Consider the following 10,717-nt stretch of genomic DNA (forward strand, 5'->3'; position numbering starts at 1 on the left):
AGGGGCTGAATGGCTTACACCTGTTCCTATGTTCTTATGTTGAACCTCAGCCTATAACAGAATCTGTTTCTATGAAACCCATAGAACAAAGTATAGGTCAAGAAAAACAAGGTAGAGATGTTTCATGCTGTACTTTATTGTTCTTCAGTTTTTCATTGTCCTGCTAGTGACTGCAGCTTTGGCAGTAGTTAGTCCTCATACCAGGCCAGCTGCAACAGGCATGTTTGCAGAAACTCACCGGAAATCGCTACGGTAACCAATTGCACGAAGTGCCAACAATTGAAGAATAGTCTTTGTGAAAGTGGAAACTCCCTTTGCACAAATCTGAGAGCGTGATGTGAATGTGAAAGGCTGGGAGACAGACACAGCCAGGCTCAGCTCTGCACAGCTGATATCTGCTAACCTCTGACGGTAAGATTCATAAGTCAATAATAAAATAGCTGAGATTGGGAGGAGAAGAGGGCGCGGAAAGGGATAAATAAATAACTTAATCAACTATTCCCCCTGCAACTCACAATGCTGAGCCTGGGGCTGGGGAGACAGAGACAGGCCCTGTTGACAGTCACAGAGGTTGCAGCTCCTCACAGCACAGACACATCGCTCCCTCCCCCTCTCAATCAGCCTGTTATTTTAAACCCAGAAAAAAAATTATTTCTTATTTTATTTCTTAATACATTTCATCTCAGTTTATTAATAATCGACATCCCCGGCTTAAGTAGGAAGGTGCAGTTTTTTTATTGTGGGATGGATGGGGGAGGGTATTCTCTGTTGTACAATTATATAAACATATTTTTTCAGTTTCTGTTTCCATTCCTCGCAAAAGATGACTCAGACTCGCATTCTGTAAACAGAAAGTTTCTGAGCCTGAAGCAAGAGGCTGGCCTGCCACAAACAAGGTATTTGGCTCCTTTTTATGTAACAGTCATAAGAATAACTGGACATTATTTATGGATAAACATGTAGTGATGACTATCCTTTATGTTCTCTTGTGGTCCTGATGTACAAAGATGAGGTGTGGTATTGAATTTGTTGTCAGTACAAATTGCTGGTTTCTGGACAAAACTAAATAGCATCTCTTTTCAAGTATATATCCAATTCATTTTGAAAGTAATTATTGAATCTGTTTCCACCACCGTTTCAGGCATTGCATTCCAGATTGCGACAACTCTGCATAAAAACAATCCTCCTCATTTCCTTATGGTTCTTTTGCCAATTATCTTAAATCTGTGTGCTCTGGTTACTGACCCACCCACCAGTGGGTTTTCCTTATTTACTCTATCAATGCCCCTCACAATGTTGATCATCTCTGTTAAATCTCCCACTAACCGTCTCTGCTCTAAGGAGAACAAACCCAGCTTGTCTAGTCTCTCCACATAGCTGAAGTCCCTCATACCTGGTACCATTCTGGTAAATCTCCTCTGCACCCTCTCCAAGGCTTTGACATCCTTCCTAAAGTATGGTGCCCAGAATTGAACACAATATTCCAACTTAGGCCTAAACAGGGAGAATCGTACTGTAAAATGGAGGATAATAATAAATCACTGAAAAGAGATTCGGAAAGACAGCCCCTTAACAGTGTAATGTCATGAGATCAAAAGGGAAGAGATTTCTTCATTCAAACCTTTCTTATGAGCTTGTGAATACTTTGACAACGGAGTATAATTTGTGGTATAGTCACAATAAGAAATGCCCAGATATTGAATCATTAAAATATTAAATTGAATGTAGTGAGCCATACATTTTTCAATTCATTTCATATTTTAGAACTTTAGTAATTTCTTATGAAGAAATTTGTTGAAAATTAAACCCAAATCTCATGTCTTCCCTTTCTAACCAGAACAGATTTTGGAAATTTATATCAGCTAAAATAAGTAATATATGAGGATACTTTTAGAGATTTATAACAGAATGTTACGAGTTAAGGGTCTTCAAAATAACTTGAGGATACATAAATATTTTTCTCTATAGTTTAAGTACATCCATATATAAAAAATGAAAAAAAAGTTTTGGAGTGCTTAAAATACATCAGAATGATAGAAACTCTTTAAACTTTAAAGGAATATTAAAATGAGAATTTGTTTCTATTAAGAATAATAAGTATCAACAATAATAATAATCTTTACATTTGATATAGTGCTTTTCACGTCTTCTAGATGTCTCAAAGCGCTTCACAGAATATGCTGCAAAGTAAATTGACTGTATATTTGTGGGTGAAATGCGGCAACTAATTGCGCACAGCAGTGTCCCACAAACAGTCGTGGATTGAAAATTACCAATTTATTATGTTTTGTTTTTTTGGAGGGATTATTATTTCTTCAGGAAGAAACTTTTTCTTCCTATTAAGGTCAATAAAGATCAACGATGAACAAAGCTCCTAAAAAAAAGTGTATTGGAGTGCTTAAAACTCACCAGAATGACAGAAACTCTCTAAACTTTCAAAAGAATAATCCAAGAACTTTTTTTTGTATTAAGGATAATAAAGATCAACGATGAGCAAAGCATGTGATTTCCCAGACAACATGAATGAATGGACCAAAGATCATGTCAGACATTGGGTAGTTGATCAATTGAAGCTTGATCAGAAATGTGGAGAAATACTGTACAATGAAGATGTCTCTGGAGTGGTGTTGGTGGAACTTACTAAAACAGACTTAAAAGAAATGGGCTTAAAAGCAGGACCTGCTTCTCTGATAGTGCGTAAATGTAATGAATTCAGCAAAAGTCAAAAGCAGGTCACAAAACAAGAAGGTGTCGCTGATATTCACCGAACAAGCTCAAAAACAAACAAATTGGAAAGTCAACCTTCTTTCCCAGCAAGTGGTTCAAATGATGGGGTAAATGACAGCAAGAAAACAGAGGATCAGTATAAGAAAACAGAACACGCAGAATCCACTGAAACATCTTCCTTGAAATCCAGCAAAAAAAAGGGTAAAACAAAGAATATTGAGAACCAAACGGAGTCAGGAGTTTCTCTGATTAAACATGAGGAAGCCACAGAAATACACAGTGATGTGGGTAATTCTACATCAGAAGAAACAGAAACAAAAGGACAGCAGAAACCGCAGGATACATTCAGTACAGTTACAAACATACAACCCAAGACAGCAACACCACAAAGGAAAGGACAGCAATTTAAAATCACTGCTGAAGAACAGATACCTAAACAGATGTGTGAGCCACATCCATTTGATGAATCTCACACAGGTAGAAGATACGTACAGAACATTATTCTCCCTCCGGAAACAGGACCCTCTAATCTAATGGACCCAATACATGAGTATAAGCTTCTGACACGGACAGAGAACGCAACAGAGGAAGACATTAAAAAGAAGTTTGGTAATGAAGTTTTTAGATTTGCAGCTGCTTGTATGAATACTCGAACAAATGGCACCATCCATTTTGGAGTAGGAGACACCAAATGTGAGTATGAACATGGTGAGATTATAGGAGTGTGTGTAGACAGTAAAGATAAATACGTTGATTATCTTCAAAATAATTTTGTGCATTACTTTGGCCGAGATGACATCATGGATGCAAAATACATCATTAGACCACCTCGCTTTGTGGAGATTCGAAATGCTGATCAGACTTTGTCAGGAAAGTATGTGATAGAGGTTGATGTTGTCCCAAGCTACAATACTTGTGCTTTGAAGTTATATCACATTCATATGATGAATCTGATAGACAAAAAATGGATGAAGAGCAAAGAGAAACATCTGTTTATACGAGATGGAAGCAGCTCCAGAGACATTCTGGGGAATAAAAATCTCACAGAAAGAGAAGCTGAATATAGAAGATTCTTGACTGAGACGCTACCAACCTTGGCGGAGAAACGGAAAGTTGAAGAAGAAAAAACGGACAAAAAAAGAACAACCATAAAACAAGACGGACACAAACTGAGCCGTATGATTACAGGGGGCGCTGACATGATTGACACATCATATTACCAGCGGTACATTTTAGTGACAAATAAATGCCAGGAGAATCAAATGCAGAATTTTGATTTTCTGAAGGAGATAGATTGGTTTGCTGTGCTGGAATTTGATCCAGAATCTGTAACCAATGGCGTGTGCAAGTCTTATCGTGCAGAAAGAGCAGCAAATCTTCACTTTCCCACTCACTTCCAAGACATAGATGTAGCAATTACTGAAAAGATTGAACGGCTGAATCTATACAAACAAACAAGCTGGATATTTTGCAATGGACGGTCAGACCTTCAGGATGAAACCTATCAGCCATTACCTCCCAAACTTTGGTACAAGGAAAGGGCTGCTGACATCAGAAAGCTGGTCTCCTTTCTGTGCAGACAAGATATTATGCCAAAAGGGAAATATTTGGTTGTGTTTCTGCTACTTTCTAAAGTGGACGATCCAAGAGATCCCATTCTGGAAACTTTCTGCTCATTTTATCAGGAACTCAAAGGCACAGAAGATATAATGTGTATCTGTGAAAGTGAACAAACATTCCAGCAATGGAAGGACTTGTTGCAGTCCACGTGTGATTCACGAGAACTTAGCGACAGGTGTGTTTCCTCTTTAACTCTGGATGAAATCAATGCCACAATCTTGAAATTGAAATCAGTGACTCGATCTACCAGACGCTTCTTACCCTCAGCAACATCAGCATCAGTTATTCTACAGAAAAAAGAGGAGGAATACATGACTGCTCTTGAAATCCTGTGTGAAAATGAATGTGAGGGAACTGAAATTGAAAATGACCAAATAATTTTAAAGAATTTCAAAAATCCAAAGAGGAACAGTTTTATAGAGGTGACAAAGCATCATGGTGGAACTTTTACTTTTCCACAAACGGCTATTCTGGTGCTTTTATCAAACGCGATAGTTATACTAAACTCAATGAACTTATTAACTCAGAATCACCTTCTGCAATGCGTGTGAAGATCATCAATCTGTTTCATCACCCAGGCTGCGGTGGGACAACTTTAGCTATGCATGTTTTATGGGAATTGAGGAAAAAGGTGAGGTGTGCTGTCCTGAGGAACAGCAATGGTGATTTTGCAGAAATTGGAAGACAAGTTATTAACTTGGTCACTTACGGGGGAACCCCTCAGTCTGATTACCTCCCTGTGTTACTCTTAGTAGATGACTTTGAAGAGTTGGAAAATGTGCATATGTTACAAAATTCCATTCAATCCACCGTTGCTGAAAAAGGCCTCAGATTTGAGCGTCCACTGGTAATTGTTCTGAACTGTATGAGATCCCAGGATCCAGACAAAAGCTCAAAAATGTGTGTTTTATACAGTGTCACTTTGAAGCATGAACTCTCTAAGAAAGAGCAACACTTGTTTTTGTCTAAACTGAAAGAAATTGAGAAATACCACACAAGACCAGAAGACTTCTATTCCTTCATGATCATGAAAACTAACTTTGATAAAAGCTACATTGCAAATTTGGTTCATAACATTTTGAAAGACCTGAGGAATTCTACTAAACAAGCTGACCTCATTTCATTTTTGGCATTGCTGAATTCCTATGTTAAAGATTCATCAATGTCGTTATCAAAATGCGAGGAGTTCTTAGGGGTAGGTCATGTGAAGACATCATTCTGGGGCCCAGAAAAGTTTGAAGATTTGATGGGCACTTATTGTACTCTTCTCATTCGTATTGAGGTTGAAGAATATGGCAGATACCAGGGTATTCGTATCATCCATCCACTGATTGCCATGCGTTGCTTGGAAGAGCTGAAGTTGTCATGCAGTCTGCACAAGAGTGAAATTGTCGAACGTTTCCTCTCTCAAAACATGTTGTTTCAGCGTAGCATTGGCAGAGAGAAACTCCTGCAAGACACATGGAGCATGTTGATTACAAGACAACGGAAAGAACATGGAGATGAAACAGATACTTTATTCTCTCCATTAATTGAAGCAATTCAGAAGGAAGAGGGAAATCCTCAGGTACAGAGTGTTTTGACTGAAGCATTAAATAGGTTTGACCAGAATCCATATATTTGTCAAGTCTTAGCCAGACACCTGTGCCTGAAGGAAAAGAACTTTGATTTAGCGCTTGAATGGGCACATAAAGCGAAAGATAAGGCAAAAGATAATTCCTACATTACTGACACTTTGGGCCAAGTTTTTAAAAGCAAATTAAAACACAGGATGGAAAGTGAGGATATTTTGAAACAAACTGTTCTGACAACCTGCCAGTTGAATGAGTTTCTAGAGCTTGCTCAGTCTGCTTCAAAAGCCTTCAAAGAATCTCAGGAACTGACTGAGAAGAAAGGTGAAGGCAGAATACAATGGGCAGAGCAGAGGACTAAACGGAAGCATGATGTGTACAACACATCCGGATATCTTGGAGAGATTGAAATGGCTCTTTGTGTCATTGATATCCTCAGAATGATACCATTCTTTAATGGAAAGGATGAACTAAGTAAACAACAAATGGCACACTTGCTATCAGGAAACATGAATCTCAGTCACATTGAAAAAACAAACAGCATTGATGAAGACTTGTGTTCAGTGCTTGAAGACTACAACTGTTACTTGATTAATATTCAAACCAGTTTAAAAGCTGCTTTTGATTTTTTTGAAGACTACTTTGTCTATTTCAAACCAAGAAACATTGAGAAAGAAATAGCAGATTTTAAGATTCGCAAGAAAGTCTCAGAATGTTTTGGCAAGTACACAGACATATTCTGTCCGTCGCAAAGTACTTACATGGCTGCAAAAAAGGACAAGCCAAAACTCAGCATGCAACTTGAGCTGGAGGATTGCAAAAAGTTTTTAGAAGCACATAAAGCTGACCGATTTGCTGGCTTACTTGAGTTTCTTACCAACAATCACGGAGCTGGACGAACATTGGAAGAAGTTGTTAGCAAATATCAATTTGTCCTCCAAAATGCAAGAAACAAAAAATTAACAAGAGAAAAGCAAAATTTCATCTTGGCCAACATTGTATTGAATTGTATCACACACGGGTCCAAGAAAATCGAAAGTTACGAGAAACTTTTGCACCTTTTGAAAGAAGTGCTGCAAGATGTGGGTTCTGATCACTGTCACGCTGAACCATATTTTTTGGCTTCCTTGTTGTTCTGGCCGAATAAAGATTTCAAACTAAATGAAGATTCCAAATTACTCCTGAAGTACGTGACCTCAATGAGACGGTCATTTAGAGGACGCTATGGACGCATGAGTCATTCAAAACATGCCGTTGCACATTTCTATCTCAGTAACAGAGCAGGCTTGAATAGGTTAGTTCACAAAGGAAAAATTGATCAATTGTTCAGTGAAAAGACACACCTAAATTCGTTATGGCAATCTGGAGAAATCTGGAAAAAAGATAAAATCGAAGAGCTTCTCCTTCGTGTGTATGGCAGGACAGGAGAAGATGACATGGTATATGTAGAGTATGGTGATGATGAAAGAATCAAAGTACCTGTACGTCCTGTATACCTGGGTAAACTGAGAAGCGGCAGAAGCATTGAAAAAATATCCTTTTATCTGGGATTCTCAATGGATGGACCAATAGCATATGACATAGAGAACATGAATTAGTTACTGTAAGAGGGTTACCAGCTTCTGTGTTAAATTATTCACCAATACAGTTTTAAACTTCATGAATTCAGACATCAACTCCTGGATGAGAGCTAGCTTTCTACAGTTGAACGTCAGCAAGACCGAGGCTCTCCTGATTGGCTCACGCCATCTGCACAGCTGCACCATGACCCGCTCTACCTTGCCACACGCCTGCAACAGTGCCCGACTCCTCAGGCCGCCGAAACCCTCATACATGTCTTCATTACATCTACGCTCGATTACGCCAATGCGCTCCTTTCCGGCCTTCCCAACTCTTCCCTCCACAAGCTGCAGATCGGGAGGCCATCCCAAACCCCCCCACCCCACTCGGGTCCTAATCCCTGATTGATTTTTTAGCGCCTTGAGATGTCCTCCCAACTTGAAAAGCTCTTCACAAATGTAATTTTGTATTGTATTGTATAGGATGTTGTTGAGTTACATTTAATGAGGATGGAACTATTCTACCTGTTAGGTCTTTAGTTTGTAGGGTTATCAGGAGTCAAGTGGGAAGAATCCCCAACACCACTGACAGCTCCACCCCACCCACCCAACTGGAGCCCCACCCTGAGCCAGGGTGACCGGTCTCTCATCAGTAGTTCCCCAGTGTACTGCAGACCCTCCTGCCTCAGGAGGCAAACCACAAAGAGAGCTACAAAGCGTTGACTCAATTCCACTGTAAACAATATCACCTTAGCGCCAGCTTCGTCCCAAAGAGACTCTGCTCACCTCCCCCACCCTCTCAGGAGGAGAGTCACGTGTTCATTTCACATCCAACATGTGCATATTAGAGTCATCTCTAGGGGGGAATGGTAGGTATCAGGAACTCCATGTCAACTTCCTGGTGGGTACCACAATTCAGCATGAATTGCGTAAGAGCTTTGCATCTATTTTCCTGCCCACAACTCAAACACACTTCCCATTCCATTGAGTGATGGTTCCTCCAGTTATAATAATAATAATAATAATAATCCTTGCATTTGATATAGCGCTTTTCACGTCGGGAGGACATCCCAAAGCGCTTCACAGAACACACTGTAAAGTGAATTGACTGTATATTTGTGGGCGAACGCGGCAGCCAATTGCGCACAGCAATGTCCCACAAACAGTCATGGATTGAAAATGACCAATTTATTATTGTTTTTGGTTTTGGAAGGATTATTATTAGGCGTGTGGAGTAAGGAAACTTGCCCAAGGTTTCGCCCTCTGCCTGGAATTGAACTCAGGTCTCTAGCTTGCAAAGCGAGTGCTCAACCACTGAGCTACAGGACTCCACAGTTGTAGGTTCAGAGCTTAAGCTGCAGCTGCTTACCTCACTCAAGCCAATAAAGGTGGTGGATTCCAGGAGCTGGATGTATGAAAGTGTGTTTGTGAACCCGGTTTTCAGCTCCAGCTCCTTGCCCCTCTACTCACAGACATCATAAACTTCTCCCTGTCCACTGGTACTGTTCCAAACCCATTAACAATGGCTGCCATCACTTCCCTCAAAAACCCTCCCTGGACCCATCTGTGCTCTCAAGCGTGTGTTTCTGAACCCGGTTTCCAGGTATAGACCTTCCAGCAGTTGTCATCCCAACTTTCAGAATTTCCTCATTAGATACATGACAGACCTTTAACTTCAATGCAATGGGAGGACCTTTTTAGAGCAGCTTGTGACATGCTAGTAACCTCAAAGTCCTGGATCTCCAAGTCTAATGCTGCGTATCAGCCTAACTCATTATCAGCTGCTTAGTACAAGTCCTCATGTGAGGCGCTTTGTCAAATAGATAAAAATGATAATCCTTCTTTTCGTGTCCGGAGAACGTCTCAAAGCGTTTCACAGGATATATTGTAAAATGGAGTGATTGTGTACCTTGTTGACATGAAAGGCGCTTTGCAAATGTAATTTTGTATTGTATTGCATTACTGAACTCAATGTAAACATTTTTAGCACTATATCGTGCACATCGCTTAGAAATATCAAGATTAATTTCTGACCAAGAGGACGTAATAATAATAATCCTTACATTTGATATCGCACCTTATCACATCATCAAGACGTCTCAGAGCACTTTACAGGATAAACTGTAAAGTGGATTGACTGAGCATTTTGTGGGTGAAAATTTTTGTAGCGCAATTGGACTTGTACAGTAATGATACAAGTCATTAATATAAAATAATATAAGGATTATTATTATTATGCAATGTTAAATCTGTTGATATGTTCAGGTCAGAAAAAACACTTAAAACAGCAATTATGTGATGCAAAGGATAAGCTGTGCTGCAGAAAGCTATATGTGTAGAATTGTGAGGGATCTGTAGTCAGACATTGCTTGTTCTCAATTAAATATACCATTTTATATACCCGGTTTTAGGAATGTTAATCATGCTGATTAATAAAGGTATATGCCATAATTCCACAGTATTTTAATTGTTTACTTCTTGTACTATGATTCTTCATCTGCCAGCAGCTATTCAATGATTTTGCCCAACACCCATCTGGTGGTGTCTTTCACAAATAGAGTTACAATCCGTAACGTGACTTTCTCGGGTACCACTCCCTTGAATGCTTTTGGAAGGTGGGTCATATAATCCTAATACTACTAAAACTTGCATTTTATATAGCATCTTATCATGTCAAACTGTCTCATGGTTTTTTTTCACTCTAAATTGTAGTGACTATCTATTTACACGTGAATGTATGTCCATAGCAGCAGAACATGCATCTGAGATTGAAGTTTCCCATATCAAGAGATTCTGGTTCCATAATGTTTATTGTAGTTAGATGGAGGCCAGGCACATTCCAAAAACGATACATATAATAAGCAGGGACTACCTAACAGATCCATTGGTTCCTGTCTGTTTGTAGGAAATTGCCGTGTGCAAATTGGCAGCTGCTTTTACCTACATATACAGTAACTACTCTTTAAAGTAGTTTCTGTGAAGCACTTTGAGATTTTCAACCTATGGAATTTGGTGTTTTTTAATGAAGTTATTTCTCCCAATCCCATGACTTTTGAATTATTAATAGCGAATTGCACAGAATTCAACTTACCTTTTCAACCACAATTATGGTGACTTCCCCTTCCACCCTCCTCTGTTCCCCCACTTCACATTTGTCCTCTTAAAGTCCTCCCAAGGTGTTATCCCACGTGAATACCACAGGATAAACATATTTTTTTCTTGCTGTAATAAGAATATCTG

The 10,717-nt window shown here is 39.3% G+C and overlaps 1 protein-coding gene across 1 annotated transcript; it reads left to right on the forward strand.

Moving 5' to 3' along the window:
• The first annotated feature begins 332 nt into the window (after nucleotides 1-332).
• LOC103184850 (sterile alpha motif domain-containing protein 9-like) lies at nucleotides 333-8,500 on the forward strand. Its single transcript, XM_007903065.2, is given in 4 exon segments — nucleotides 333-411; nucleotides 799-896; nucleotides 2,473-4,716; nucleotides 4,719-8,500. Coding segments are annotated over 2 exon segments (5,025 nt in total). The 5' UTR covers nucleotides 333-411; nucleotides 799-896; nucleotides 2,473-2,489; the 3' UTR covers nucleotides 7,517-8,500.
• The last annotated feature ends 2,217 nt before the right edge of the window (nucleotides 8,501-10,717 follow it).

This window comes from Callorhinchus milii, unplaced genomic scaffold (assembly GCF_018977255.1).
Source record: "Callorhinchus milii isolate IMCB2004 unplaced genomic scaffold, IMCB_Cmil_1.0 Scaffold2, whole genome shotgun sequence".
NCBI lineage: Eukaryota > Metazoa > Chordata > Chondrichthyes > Chimaeriformes > Callorhinchidae > Callorhinchus > Callorhinchus milii.